Source organism: Amblyomma americanum, chromosome 1, assembly GCF_052857255.1.
Source record: "Amblyomma americanum isolate KBUSLIRL-KWMA chromosome 1, ASM5285725v1, whole genome shotgun sequence".
Classification (NCBI taxonomy): domain Eukaryota; kingdom Metazoa; phylum Arthropoda; class Arachnida; order Ixodida; family Ixodidae; genus Amblyomma; species Amblyomma americanum.
In genome coordinates, this window is record NC_135497.1 from 352,554,691 (window position 1) to 352,570,570 (window position 15,880).

Sequence of the window (15,880 nt, forward strand, 5' to 3'; positions counted from 1 at the left end):
AGGGGGAGAAGTAATGTACACAAACTATTTACACAATAAGAAATGTGTCCAGGTTGTGCGCGTGATTAGTTCATGTTGGAGGAATAAAAACACACACGCACAGCACTGTGTTGACTACAACTGGAGTGGGGCGTCCAGTTATTAATCGTTCAAGGTAGAACTCGCGGAGCGTTCGGTCACTGCGTGTAACTACCTGGCGGAGAACAGACGGGACGTCAAGCCCGTGTGTTCGAAGAATGCACAGATGCTCACCAAGGTTCGCTCACTGGTGCGCGCACTGCCCTGCGGCCACAATAGTGTCTTGAGGGAGTCTGGTAGTATGCCCAGCGGCCTATAGGCTGCAAGCATGTCACGACGAGCTTCGGCGAACGTGGCATGTGGAAGACTTTGAAGTAATGAGCGCCAGCTGCTTGGTTTACTAGAATTTATATGAATGACATTACAGCGAGGTACCCCTATGGAATTACGAACTTTACGCTTCAATAAACTACCATTATTGGCCGACATCTTCGAATTATAAGTGACGTCACCAATCGATCACCAAATGAATAAATCAGTGACATCACCAATCACCAATTCGATACACTAATGACGCAAGCAATCAATCCCAAATTGGGTTGCTATATCGATTTACTATGGGGGCCGCCATTTTGAATTGCTCCGACAGAAAATTTCACGGCGAAGGGAGGCGGTAGCAGACGCCAAGAAGTCGAGAAACGTGACAAGTAAGAGCTAGCGCTATTAAAAAATGAAAAGCACAAGCAAGGTCAAGGTATTCCCAGGAAAATCACTATTTTTTCAAAGACCGGCTACCGTTATCATTTGTCTCAAATGTGGGTGGACACCGGAAACGAGCAGTGAGGGAAGGGATAAAGGAGGGAGTGAAAGGAGAAAGGTGCCGTAGTGGAGGTCTCCGGAATAATTTCGACCACCTGGGTATCTTGACATGCACTGACATCGCACCTCACACGGGTGCCCTTTGCGTTTCGCCTCCATAGAAACGCGGCCGGGTTCCGACTACGGTACTCCGGCCTAGTAGCCACCGCGGCGGAGCATAAAGCGCTGATTATCAACAAGTCATCGAGTGGCGATTATCAACAACACGAGTTGGACAAAACGCCCGTCGCGGTGGCTCAGTGGCTAGGGCGCTCGGCTACTGATCCGAAGTTCCGACCGCGGCGGCTGCGTTTTTATGGAGGCTAAACGCTAAGCCGCCCGTGTTCTTTGCGATGACAGTATACGTTAAAGATCCCCAGGTGGGCGAAATTATTCCGGAGCCACTACGGCACCTCTTTCTCCCTTTCTTCTTTCACTCCCTCCTTAATCCCTTCCCTTACGGCGCGGTTCAGGGGCCCAACGATATACGAGACAGATACTGCGCCATTTCCTTTCCCCGAAAACCAATTATTATTGTTATTAAAACGCCCGACACGACTTCCACCACGCCTGATGGCCCAGTGCCATGTGTCTTGGCAAGTGACTCATTTTCATTAATTTGTCGAGAGGCAGCGGCTGGGCTGGTTGAAGGCTGTAATACATGGAGCGCGACTGCCTGCGGTCATAGAGAGATATCCTCCAGCACTACAGACTGTAGCGAGCAAGGGACCTGCCGGCCATGAAATATTCAATAATTTCCACCTAAAATGTCAATTTTTCTCGCAAACCAAGATCTCCACTACGGCACCTCTTTCTGCCTTTCTTCTTTCACTCCCTCCTTTATAACTTCCCTTACGGTGTGGTTCGGGTGTCCACCGAAATATGTGAGACAGTTACTGCGCCATTTCCTTTCCTCAAAAACCAATTCCTGTCGCAAACCAAAACCGCGGCGTCCCGGCGCGCGTCTGTGCGAAGACAGGACGCATGTCAGACGCGTCTTTTTTTGGTTGTTGTTTTTGGCGGGCCAATAGCACGCGAGCATGATCACGTGACTCGCCCACGTATGTAGACAGTCCACGAAGGGAGCAGAGAGCGAGCAGACTCCGCTGCATACAGTTCAGAGGTGCGAGAGCCGGCTGTTCGTGAGCTCAGGCAAGGTGCGTATTGTTATTTTCTGCTTCGCAATATTTTCCCGTGCTTTTATTTCACATCCCTCTGAAGGAGATTTTTAAGTTCCTGGTGTGTTGAGGAATTTGGCAACCAGTTTTTTTTGCCAATTGTTTGAGTCTGTCGTTAGGCCTAATGACGGTTTTCACCCGAGGTGTACATGTACCATGTGATTATCATGCTCCTTTGCAATGCAATTTGGATCTCGATTTTTGCTCACTCACGATGTATTGCTTCTGTATTAGTAAATCCAAACCGATTCCGCGCGTCGGAAGTTCTTTTCGAATGATTTATACGGGCGAAACGGGCTTCTGCATTTCCGGGAGCGTTGTAGAATGCGTTGAGACGCGACTTCGAAAAATCAATTGCACGAGAAAGTGGGTCAATAGCGGATGTTTCAGGAGAAGATATGACCTCCGATTATTGCGGAAATGCATTTTGTAGTTCGACAATCTTTCCCAAGTGTCGGAATTTTTGTTGATCTTGGTGCAGAATGCTTTCAGATCTGCTAAGACTGAGCGTTCGAAGAGTGCACGGAGGCCAAGCTTTGTTGTGGGCATGCTTGCTTAAACGTCGCATTTCTTCTCTGCGTTATCGAGTTGTTTTTAAACCTCGCTGACTGCTTATTGTCACGATGCAGTAACCGAGATGTGCCACTTACGTATAAATATCTTTCTGCGCGTATTAGCTGGGAGAAGTTACTAGAACGAACGCTTGTCAGAAAAAAAAAATGAGCAGTCCATAAAGAATAGTAGTGCGGGAACGTAAGCTGTGTAAGGTTAAGCTGAATTAGATTCGAGTTCTGCTTAGCGTTACGCGGCTTTCAGACTAACGTTCGAGCAACGCGCCGGCATTTGCTGGCCTTGACAAAAAAAAAAAAAAGCCGTGGGCAGCTGTGAATAAGAACGCCCTGATGGCTGGCGTTTGGCAAAAATTGGGGATGTCTTATTGGAATACTTTGCTTAATTTCGTGCCCATTTCTGATTTTGGACGACGAGCTCATCCGACTGCCACGAAAGAAGGGAACTGCGAGTCAGTTTAGCGTTTCCTGAAATTTATAGGCTTTCACAACTTTTTGCTATGTGTGATCTTGGTTGTTTTAAGGCCGAAAGCTGCGTTGTGCGTCGACTACAAACCTGGATCGGGATCCGGTTTGGCGTTGTTGCGTTCGAACTACTACTGCACACGCTATCTCCCCCTCGAACGCTGCGTGCCCTTGGCTGGTTGTGCCGTTCAGTTCGAGGTTTAACGCGATGGCGTTAAGGAGCTCGTTTCGCAAGAAAGTCGGCGTTGTGTCTTAAGAATTTTTTCCAATTATTTGTAGTTGATATTTGTCATTTCGACTTCTGTTCATTTTTTATTTCTTTCTATTGCATGTCTGTCAATTTCCTTTTATTTCTTATTGTTTTTATTTTTCATTTTTTAAATGTTTTTTGGCTTTTTATTCTGTTTTATTTTGCTGATTCCATGAGTTTGAGTGTGACACGTTTCTGCGAACATCCCCGCTGGCGAGTCATGTGTCTATAAAGGTTTTGGCCTTAAAAAAAATCGCGTAGACACTGGGAATGGAACCATGGTCTCTCAGATCGCGAGGTGAGTACGCGCTACGAAGGCTCGTTGGTTCGAGGTGATTAGAAGACGGACTTAGTGAATGCGTTGGGATCTCTGACTTCGTGAAGTGTCTTTCTGTACTGATGCGCACATGAGTAATGAGTGTGCAAATTTTGAAACGGGACCCCATAAAAATCGCGTTCTGCTTTAAAATGCATTTCAATTTACTGCTGTGAGCTGTTTGAACGCAGCGCCATCTATGTTATAGAGATGAATTAAATGTGAATAGCTTGCACTGAGGCACGATAAGTGCTATAATGGCTGTGTTCGGTTTGGGGTTATGAAGTTCGGCGTTCCAAAGCGATTCAGGTTATTAGGGACGCCGTACTGGAGGGCTTCGGTAATTTCGCCGATCTGGGGTTCTTTAATGTGAACTGGCATCGCATAGGGGTTGTGGATTTAAATTTAGGGAACCAGCAGACGAAATCATTGAAGACGTCAACTGGTCCGAACTCTGTGCCCAGTGGTAACATGACGGTGGTAACATGCCCCTGCGCGCGGCAGCTTGCGTGCAACACATCGCGACCTTTCTTGGCATTGCAGACGGGCAGGCAGCGGTGGCCGGACATGTGTGCGTCATGTTTTGTGCGGGTGGCAACCATTGCGATGTCGTTCTTCTCGCACCGTCCGAGCGCCTGTGATGTAGTACGCGTCCGTGTGCTCTTGTGTTCAACGAACGCGACACCAGCGGGGACGCAGGCCTCCATTACAGCCTTTGTCTTTAACTGCAAACTTCCTCCCTTCCCTGACAGCATGGTTGAGGTGTCCACTGATATGTGAGGAAGTTACTGCGCCTTTCCTCTGAAATCGCAACGGAGACGCACAACGGCCAATTCAGGGAGCAGCGTCACTCCTGCCCATTCGCGACCTCTTTGGGCGGCGGATGGGCTTTCTTCAGAGGACTGCTAGAGACGCCGAGCCATATGTTTCATGGGCAAGTCGTTGCGCCGAACGGGCGATGGCGTTCCGTGGACTCCCTGGCAGCGCTGCAACGCGCTGTCGGGTTCCGCACTTAAAGCCGCCGCTTAAGCGTCCTGCAATGTTTTGTGCCACCTTGTTAAATTTGTTTCTATTTTGCAAGCCTGTAATCTTCAATGCAGTTGTACGTTATGCCTATGTAAGCCCGGAATGTCGCGTGTTTGCGCGTTCTACTTTACTAGCGTAGACGCTCCTTGACATCCGATAGAGGGCTCTCCTGCCGAGTTATCCGTTACGCGATCACGTGATCACCGATTGCATCCACCCCGAGCTTTGCTGTTCGTGCAGCTTTGTCGTGAGACGCTGCCGCGCGCTTGAAACGTCTCTTGGACGCTATACGTAGCTGCGAGCTACGTGCAGCGTTCGTGGATTCCCGGCGTGTTTCATATGAGGCGAAAAGGAATATCTGCACAGGAACGCCCTCGTGTACTTGAGCTATCGGTGCACTGTTGAGAGCCACATCTTTTCGTGGAAATGAGGAGGAGCCGTCGAACCAGACACGTATAAAAGCGCAGTCTACTCCATCCCGTCGTAATTAATTGGCAGGAAGAATATCCGCCGAAACCATTAGCCTTGCAGTGCATTTCAGTGATTGCATGGATGCCTATACATTTTGGCTGGTGGAACAAAAATGTTTATTATAGAGCGACGGGTGACTGTCAGATCCTTGATGCGAAGAGTTCTGGTAGTACCAAGCGATTATGGATTTTAGTGTGTGACGTAGCAGTTGAGGTATACTCATTTGGGAAGGAATTAAACGCCCTCGTCAACGGCTTAGTCGCGTTGTACCTCTACCCGAACTAGCCGGAACGCAATGTCGCAGGTAGTGTCTAATTAATATTTGCGATTGAAAATCAGCTAAGCCGTACACGGAAACCCATATTTCGGTCGGGCCTTATACCCAACCAGTTGGACACCCAGATAGTGCTCTTGAGCCGTGAATGCCACCATTTGAAGCACGATGCCACGTGAGTCAGCTTCGTTGCTGTTGTCCCTCTGCTGCTGTGTACTGTCGCGCTGCATCGAACGGAAGATCATGCCTTTTGAAATCCAAGTTTGTTTGTTTTGGTTTGATTTATGGGGTTTATTGTTCCAAAGCGACTCAGGCTATGAGGGCGCCGTAGTGGAGGGCTCCGGAAATTTCGACCACCTGGAGTTTTTTAACGTCCAACGACATCGCAAAGTACACAGGATTCTAGAATTTCCCCTCCATGAAAATTCGACCACCACGGCCGGGATCGAACCCGCGTCATTAGCCGAGCGCCATAAACACAGAGCCACCACGGCGGCTGAGGTGCAAGTTGTGTTATCCCCTGAAAGACATGAAAGCGCGTGTGTGCTGAACGTCAGCGCTCGTGTAGGGGTGCTATGCAGTCTCCTCCCCATATATGGTCCCTTTGTCCTGCTTGTATTTTAAAAGTGACGATTGTGTCTGTTCGCCGCCGCAGGGCTTCTGCTGCCCACTTTCCCGCTCTGGGAGTCGACGAGGCGAGGACATATACCTAAGCGGTCTCGCCCTTGAGCTGTCTTGTGTACAACACCACTACACCGAGTGGGCATCGCTGTAGCTCGGCGTTTTTTTTTTTTTTGCAGAGCCAGATGGACGAAAACAGTGGCGATAAAGCACCTCCGCCCGTCGGTCGCGCTCGCGGCCGTTCGCGCGACAGGGCACGGACCGTGGTCGTATTGCCCGGAGCACAGGCGGCACATACGGTGCCTCAATTTCCTGCTGCCATGGCGCCGCTAGCGGCTTTGCCAAGGGAGCCTGGTGTTTTGAGGCCTGCGACGGTGACCTTGCCGTCGATGCCCACCCTCGACAGCGTGGCGGGCCTGTCGTCCTCCTTCGACAGGATGGCCATCGGACAAGGGGCGCACCTCCAGCAGACGGCGGCGATGGCCCCTTCAGCTGTAGTGAGTTATCTTTTGTTTACGGCGACAGCTGTTAAAGGGCTGTTGCTTATGTTTTAGCCCTTGGTCTATGGGGTTTAATGTCCCAAAGCGACTGAGGCTATGAGCGCAGTGAAGGGCTCCGAAAAGTTTGACCACTTCGGGTTCTTTAACGTGCGCTGACATCGCACAGTACATGGGCCTCTAGAATTTCCTCTCCATGGAATTTCTACCGCCGCGGCCGGAATCGAATCGACATCTTTCGTGTCAGCAGCGCGCCATAATAAGCCACAGCGGGGCACCCCTGGGTTTTGCGTCGTAGTAGCAGTAATGCGCAAAGGAAAGATGGTTGCCACGGAAACCGTTTGAAGAGCGTCCGGCGAGCGTGGAATGTGCAGAGTATGGAGAGAGCGAAGGGGTGTGCAATCTGAAGCATTTCATTCTATAACGACATCTGTTAAATTCCCGTTACCTGGGTTTCGCGTCGTATACTGCTAGTAAAGAACTTCAAAGTGACGCTGCTCTGTAACTATACGCGTATGCATGTCGCTCTGAAATTGTAGCGCATTAATCTAATGGCGGGGAGCTGCTTCAACTGGAAACGAAGCTTTTCTACGCTAAGATAGAGACGTGGAGCGCAGGTGTCGCCTTTGCCGTCTGTGGCAAAATGAGGATACTCGGTACTGTTTATAGTCGCAGAGCTCTGAGGCTGTGCCACACAGTCGTTCACATTCAAAATGTGATCACGGCAACCCGCCGCGGTGGCTCAGTAGTTAAGGCGCTCGTCTACTGAGCCGGAGTTCCCGTGTTCAAAACCGACCGCAGGGGCCGTGTTTCGATAGCGGCGAAACGCAAACGGCGCCCGTGTGCTATGCGATGTCAGTGCAGATTAACGATCCCCAGTTTTCCGAAAATTTTCCGGGGTTCACTACAGGACCTTTTTCTTATTTCACTCTCTCCTTTATCTCTTCCCTTATGGCATGGTTCGGGTGTCCACCGAGATATGTGAGACAGGTACTGTGTAATCTTCTTTCCTGAAAAACATATTTTTTTCATTTTCACACGGTCAGATCGAGTGGCAAGAAGGATAAAACACCGTTTTATATTAACGCGACAGCGGTAAGGAGTTAGTGTCGCAGAAAAGCCGTTATCGTCGGCGTCTTTGGCCGTGAGCGAAAAATGGCGCATCTCGGTGGACACCTGAGCCGCGCTGTAAGGGAAGGGATTTTAACGGGACAGCAATAAGGATTGATTGATTTATGGATTGGTGGATTCATTGAATAATTAATTGATGGATTGATTGACTGGTTGATTGATCGATCGGTTGATTTTTCTTTCCCCACGGCATGATTCGGGTGTCCAGCGAGAAATGTGAGACAGGCTTCATTTCCTTTCCTTGAGAGCAATTGTTCATTTCATTTTCCTTCCCTTACAGCCCGGTTCCACCGAGATATGTGAGACAGGCGTCCTTTCCTTAAATTGTCCAACTGGCCGCGCAGGCGATGGCGTTCCGTGTACTCCTCAGTAACGCTGCGACACACGCAGTCGCGTCTCACTCTTAAAGGGAGTATGCAATCAATTAGTCTTAAGCAGTAAAAAGATCCTGTGCATATAGCACTAGGGCATGCTAGTCATCCATTTGATACGACATCAGCCAGGTACTGGGGTGAAGGGGGAGGGACGGCAAAGAAAGGAGGTTTGTAGGGCTGCTCGCCGCTGAAAGAGACAGTGCCTAATAATGCATAATAAAGATGCATGTATAGTACCCCACATCAGGAATATATTGGGGACGCCGTGGTTGAGGAATGCGGGTTCACCGGGGTTCTTTAATGCGTGCCGACATCGCACAGCCGGCTTTTTTTTTTGGACTTTGCCTCCATCCGAATGGGCCCCCTCGGCTGGGATTCTGTCCGTCAACTTGGGCTCAGCAGCCAAAAGTATATGAATTGTAAATTTTGGTGTTTAATTAACGTCTCGAAGCAACATGTAGGCTATGGGGGACGCCGTAGTGAAGTGCAACGGATTAATTTCAACCACCTGGGACTCTTTAAAGTGCGTTGACATCGCATAGCTCACAGGCGCCTTTTGCGTTTCACCTCCGTCAAAACGCGGCCGCCCTGCTTCTGATTGAACGTTGGTCTTCCAGCTTGGCAGGAGAGTGTCCCAACCACTAAGCCGCCGCGGCGGGTCTATTTCTAGGCTTACAGACCATCTGTAATGGGCAGCGTGTTGTACAATACACTCACGTGCATTAACGTTTCTGGTGTGGAATGAACTTATAAAGTACAGCAACACGTCTCATACTTTTCAATCTCTGATTACCGCACATGTGTAGAGCATTTAGCCCTTGACTGACTCTGAAGTGCCAGTCTTCTTCCCACCACCCACTGCGTGAACTACTGGCTGCTTTTCATACATAATGCTTTGAGCGGTGTTGATGTAGCCTTGTGACTCCTGTACTTAGTGATGTTAGTCCAATATGGTCAGGGTGGGGGTTAAAAAAGCAAAGCATCTAAATGACTGCACTCAATCGTATCCACAACTGCTCTTGATGAATATACTCAGGTCACTACCACGCTCCGATTCGTCTCTGAGCAGCATCCGCTTCCGGACACCAAGCACTGATTCTCATTCAAGGTGAGTGCATATGATTTATGGATCCAAAAGTAATAAAAAAATAGTGTCTTTCTTGGCCATGTTTCAGGCCATGTTTCAGGTATAATTGACCCCAGAGGTGGTATGCACTGTAATCTCTGCTTGTAGCAGTATGGTGATTATGTTAAAAGAAACCTGCTTTGTTCGCAGATTCAAAGACATATTTTAATCCAGCGGTAAGGGTGAGTCCTTTGTTCTTTAGGAAAAGCATCAAATACTTAATGTGGCGCACATTTACACAACTGCATGCCCAATCAAAAATCCAAGCAAAGAGCACTTAAATGTTAAAGTTGCAGTGACCTTCCAACAACCATGCTTTTAAAGCTTGCTTTTAATTCTTGTGAAGAGGGTTCTAGTTTTCACATTAGGTACCTGCTGTATGTATGAATGGAATTGATTTCTCTTTCATCACAGTGTGCCAGCATTATTTAATTGCATGATTCTCTTGGGCAAGCATCGTCGTTCTCAAGAACTTTGAGAAATAAGTTGTAGAAGTGACCATTCAGTTAAATCTAATCGCCATTTGCTTAAACGTTGTTCTGGCCATTACCACAGCTAGACTCTCTGACAAGAAAGTGCAGGCAAGAAACAGGTGTGCAGAGAATGTTTTTTGGGCACATCTCCCATTTCTAGATTCAGGCATCCAGCAATGTCTGGAAGTACAGTGTGTATGGAACTGGCGATAAGATTCTGATAGCAGCTTTTGTACAGGTTTTGCAGTAAAAGAAATTTGAAATTTTAGCAGAAGTTTTTAGGTTTTCTATCAGAGAAAATGGCATTTTATAGCAGAAAAAAATGGTTCGCACCAAAATTTCAGTTCTTGCAGGACATAAAAAAGGGGATTGATAAACTTCAGGTTTATTTGGCAAGTTCAGTGTTCACTGTGACCATAGTAAAGCAAAAAAATGAAAAACCCTATTCCCAACTGCTCTCGTTAAAATGCTATTTCCTAATAAAAAAGGATAGCCTGAAATAAACAAATGGAAAAACGATTTTGCTGAAGACTGTGTAATTTTTATTAATGGTGAACAATAACAAAATGTGAAAAAATCAACACAACACGCTGGCGAAGTTTGGCGCAGAAGTTCCTCCACTGCAAGTAACATGATAGTGGCACCTTGAATATTCCAATATTTGTCATGAGTTTTCTGTCAGTGGAAGCAGACAGCTCCATTGGCTCCAAGGCAATGTCAACACAATGTACCACTCAAAACTTCGCTTGATATTCTCTACGTGGTCACATTGTCGGGGATATGACATCAGCAATCATATCGCATTAGGTTTCTACTATACTGAATCTCATGTAAACCAGAGCATATGGACTAGAAAGGTGTATTTTCCTAATGTAACAGACAGGCCATGTTGTAATCAGTAGCCATGCAGGATGAAGTGCCAGTGCCTTTTGTGAGATACTATATGCAAACAGCAATTCACTGCCGTAATGCGATATTATTAGCATACCGTAAATTATGGTGTACAACCTGCATGCTAGACGTTTAAAAGTTATTTGGGGCTTTGTGGACACTATGCGATTCTATATACAAGGTGCGATCATAAGAAAAAATATTTTTGCAGCGAAAATTGAGTCCTGCAGACTATACCCAGGGTGTGTGTGGACTGTATACCAGAGATTACTAAATTCATTCAACACACCGATCTCGATTCAAAATAGTGAAAGCATCGATTGAAGACTGTTGCATGAGTTTGTGTACATGGTGGTGCAGCTGCGCTAGCTAACAAATCTGCGCCAATATTTTTGTTGCAATCAATATTTAAGTTTCACCATGGTGGAGCAATTGGAGGGAGAGTAATTGGAAGGCTAACTTTGCCGGTAGCTAACAACTCAGCTACGGTGAATCATACGCCCCATTAAATTCGAGGAGCCAGAACTAGTGAGGCTGGGCATTACTGAAAGAGCTTCAGAACAGCGAGCCTGTTTTAAACAGTTGGGTCCACAGGGCTTCCTAGACATCACCAAAATTGCTGCGCTTCACTGATACCTACAAAGATGAGAAGTGTGTACAAAGCAGGGTGCATAATACCACGACACAAAGTCAGCTAATTGAATTTTCAGTTTATTGATAGCTACTGAAAACACCGTATGGGATAGGCCAGAAAAACAAGCAGTTGTGTGAGTACCTCCAAAAATGTCTCAGCACTTCATTTGTGTCTCTTGCCATTTCTTATGTCTCGTCCCTTTTCCTATTGCCATGCGCCAACCAGCCCAACTTAGCACTTCGCTGAACTTCCAGAATTCAATGAGAAACTGCTACTGATGGCAGTTAGGAGCTCACGATGCTGGTCTGATTTTTTTCAGGTTCCCAGTGAGCAGGTGCTTCTCAGAAGACCACACGCGCTCTGGGAAAGCTTCACCTTCCAGGAGTTAGAACACAACGAGAACTGCAACATATTATTATAGCTACCTGTTAAAAGTTCTTGTTGAAGTTAAGTTTAAAGTCTTGTTCCAGTTACAAGTTAGTTAATTTAAAGTTCTTTTTTAAGTAGCGTGGTTCTTTAACAAGATGGCAAAGTATGCCTGAACAGCTGTGTGCATGAAACAGCTTCTGAGAATAGAACACAGCAATAACTGCAACACATTTAACGTAGCTAGCTGTTAAAGTTCTAATGAAATGTTAACGTTTTTTTCCAGTTAAAAGTTAGTTTTAGGCTGTTGTTGAAATAGCGTTGTTCTTTAACAAGATGGCAAAGTGTGCCTCCTTTGTTGTGTACCTAATAAAACAAAACTTCACTTTATCTCAAGAAAATTGCCCTGCAGACTCTGAAACCCAGCTTGTGCCAGCAGCACCAACACAAAGAACTGAACATCGCATAATCAATCCCTCGCGAAGTGAATTTTACAAGAAACTTGTGCGGGGAATGCAAAATGAGAGGAACACAATTTTCACATCTCACCTTACTGAATAAAGAACACAGAATGGCTTCAGAAAGCTTTAAAGGAAGCGTGAAATTTTTTACCCATTTGTTAAGCGGAAACTACCTACTTAACCATGCAAATTTGTTAAAAAGGCCAAAACAAACCTCTCTGTACAATTGCATAATGAGGTAAATCAAGAACATGAACTGAAATTAGGCGTTTCCAGAGATTTACTGTTAGCTATCAACTAGAACAAGCAAGTTGCCTGGCAGAGCTTTGCGAGTCACTTTGTTTGCCATCTCGTTTTCATAATGAACTGAAATTACACGTTTCCAGAGATTTACTATTAGATGTCAACTAGAACTTGCAAGTTGCCTGGCAGAGCTTTGCGAGTCGCTTTGTTTGCCATCTCGTTTTCATAATGGCAGTGTGCTGGGGATATCTAATGTCAAAGGAGATTGGCTGATGGTTAGTTTTCCTAAACAGACTTGAGAGATTTTTGTAGGACTGGTTTCAAGCCTTTGAATGTCACCCATCGCCCATCTATTCGTCACAACATTTATTATAAAGATATTTTCTTTGATGCCGTGCAGCTCTGCCACTGTGGAGACTGTTGTCCATTGAAGGTGATAGGAGAGAATTTGCCCTGCAGAAGTGGCACACAGAAACCAAAGGAGGAGCTGTGGTTTCAACATATTTAGAGTGAATAAAGTTTATTCTCGCTCTCCTTTGAACATGAACCATGGGTGAAGATTTTGCTCTCTTGCGAGAATTTTGAATTATTTAGGTCAGAGCTGCTTGCAGTAGCACAGCCTGTGGCACACGGTTCTTTGCAATAATGCGGGACATAAATCACATGATCGCTTTTGCAAGTGCGTGTAATAAATCATTTGCACTAGCAAATGCAGGTATAAATGCGTGCAGGCATAAACTGATCTTCCAAGCGCAACAGCTGTTGCAGTAATATGAGGCTAACATGGTTTTCCTACTGATGTTGGCTTCAGCTGTTGTAACAGCACATTGCCAGGCATCTTTTTCCTGAGTACCGTAGAATACAGTATCTGAGCAATAATATCACCACCCCCCCCCCACCCCCCCGCAAAGATGAAAAATTTCTTTAGCTGCATAATATGTTTCAGATGGAAAATGTCTTTGCGCAAGCGTGAAACAAAAGCTGCTTGAAATGTACAGTGGGAGTCATAAAGGCATGAAAAAACCATGGTAAATCTCAATTTCGGATGAAGTAAGTGCTAGGATGTACAACAAAAAATGCAGCACTACCTAAGGATCGCAAGCGGCATTGCCTGTTGATATTTTGGCACCACCGTAATTCTGATTCAGAGTTGTCAGATTGGAACCAGATGCAATCACTACCTGTGAGTAAACACAATTGATGGCTAGCCATGACACTGCCTGCACTTCCTCGTACAGTCTTCAAGTTCTCGGGAAGTTCCGCTTTAAAAAGTCCATCCCTAATCAACAGGGGCTTTTGCATGTAAATGGTCACTTTTAGAGTACTTGCAATTGAGTTGAACAAAATGGCAATATGACCTTTCAGACATTTGTTCCATTAACAATGGGTCAAGCTATGAGGTGGGGGTCAATACGCGCACTGCCATATTTACCCGATTTTGACACGCACTTCTTCGTGCTCGAAAATTGAGCCGTGAAACAAATGCGCGTTAGAATCGGATGCAAAACCGAAACCAAGCTATGAACCGTCCCATCACAATGTGCTGATTGCACTTTTCTCCGCTAGTAGTTATAATTCTGGAGACAATAGAGACCTTTAATATAGCGCATGAGCGCTTACGTACGTTATACGCAAGCATTTAGCAGGAGGTTACAGCAGAAGTCGCATGAGCACACTTTTAGTTTATTATATGCCTACAAGAATGCAACGATAGCACAGGCAGCAGTGGCGCCATTTGGTGTTGAGTTCTGGAAATAATTTGTGACAAATTTTTCACACTTAGCCAAGGTTATCCAAGTCGTATAGCGTAGACAGCCAGTTCCATGGCCTGTACAGTCGAGCCACGGCCTAATTTTTTTTAGGTTACTGAACCGAGAAAGCTTTTTAATAACATCATACTGATTTTTTTCGAACCTTTCTGCCTACCACCGTAACGACTACACTTGGCAAGGCTATGACCACTATGATTACCTGGGCGTAAAAGTCCAAATCAAGGCAATCCACAGGCGGCGGTCGCAGAATCGAAAACAGGTTAAGTTTATCCCTCATTCGTTCTACTGTCAGTGATAGGAGGAAAAGCGAATATCACGCGTACCATTTAAAGTCAATGAATATGCCTAAAAACCGAATAGCATTGACGAATTCTCTCCAAAGCGGGGGATGTGGGCGATGCGAATTTTAGAAGCTATTTTTCTTAGCGCAAGCAGCAGCACGCACGCTAAATTTGAAAAACAGCGTACGTAATGCGAACGTAAAAGCTCAATTTGAAATATCGTTTGGCGCATGCACAGTACGAAGAACACTATTTTATAGACCTCCTGCATGTTTGAAAACAAACGACGTGGCGCTGGACTCGCTAGCGGGCTCGTGGTATGCAAAAGATCGGGGAGTGGCGTTGCGTATAGGTGTTGAGCGCGGGTTTTCAAGGGTGGTAGGCGCGTTTCCAGTTTCTGCGAATCACAGCAATGGTTGATGCTTCCAACTTAGTAAGTTGTCGAAGTACACGAGCTCGCGTTGGCCACGTGCGGCGTATTCAGAGAAATAGTTTGCCACTTTGTATTGTGTATATGGTTAGTAGTAAACTTGTAGAAAGTGTTCCTTCCGTTGGTTTATACGCTAGGCATTGAGTAAAACAAGTTTTGACACTCTGCACTAGCCGGAATGATTTTACTTCGGGACAGTAGTGAGGCGAAGCGCTGGTGTTGCTTCGTCGGAGCAGACGTGCGCTCATCGTCTGTTGGCATACGTGTCGCGCTGTGCGAAAAGTGGGGACAGCGTCGTGTCTCTGATCTCCTCTGTCTCGCTTAAGCGCTGTTTTTAGCCGCATGACCACGCACCAGCCATGCCGACTTGTCCTCTTGTTTAGCTGGTCGATTTGGTGAAAATTTTTTATTTCTAGAATTATTGTCTTTCCTAGCCCTGGAGTCTTGTTTCGTGATGAAAAATTATACCAAAATATTGAGTACAAATTTATAAATTACGCTTTTTAGATGTGTGGTCATCAAAAATTGTGAGGTAGTTTCTTTGATTTCAGTGCCGCATTTCTTTGACCAAAGCGAAAGCGAAGAGGCCATAAACGAGGGAATGAACTTTAAGGTTCGTTTTCTGACCTCTCACATTTTCTGCGACTGGATCACTCACCTTCGTAATTCCGTAACGCATGAAAATAAAATGATTCCATTTGTCACAAACTTTTCCTGAGACGTTGAGGAACGTAATAAATATCTCGATTTTTTTTCCTACACGGGCAGTACTATGTTAGTTTTTTTTTGTAAGAAACGTTTTCATGTAACTATGCATGCATATATGTTCTGATCATCTAGAAAAATAACTAATCGCGTCATCATACAGTACAGGGCTTTGTGTACATGCTGGCATACAAAAAACTGCGCACTATCTACTCAATTATTTAAGACCTTGGGGTGACTTGACGAGGGTGTTAATTATAATTACCCAGAACTGCACCAGGTATAGCTAAAAATAAAAGGCATTACTGAAACTAGCGTAGGAATTTCATATTTGCACCAAGTTTAGTTACATATCGCATGCATAAATAACGAAAACACTTTTCATTACCGCGTCCCCTCTCAATCTCGCCACGTGTCTGTTAGTAGCACGCCTGCGGCTGCTTCTTTCCA

General features: G+C 45.9%; 1 protein-coding gene across 1 annotated transcript; it reads left to right on the forward strand.

Moving 5' to 3' along the window:
• Positions 1–1,975: 1,975 nt before the first annotated feature.
• Positions 1,976–11,928, forward strand: LOC144100484 (uncharacterized). The gene is made up of 4 exons (XM_077633427.1): positions 1,976–2,033; positions 6,226–6,543; positions 9,085–9,156; positions 11,492–11,928. Exons 2-3 carry the CDS (start codon positions 6,232–6,234, stop codon positions 9,142–9,144), a joined length of 372 nt encoding a protein of 123 aa, XP_077489553.1. The 5' UTR covers positions 1,976–2,033; positions 6,226–6,231; the 3' UTR covers positions 9,145–9,156; positions 11,492–11,928.
• Positions 11,929–15,880: the final 3,952 nt, after the last annotated feature.

Bases quoted from the DNA above. Each gene is read 5' to 3' on its own strand.
- LOC144100484 (XM_077633427.1), top strand. From the start codon at position 6,232: ATGGACGAAAACAGTGGCGATAAAGCACCTCCGCCCGTCGGTCGCGCT. The intron at 6,544-9,084 runs GTGAGTTATCTT...GAATATACTCAG, and splicing joins CGATGGCCCCTTCAGCTGTA to GTCACTACCACGCTCCGATT.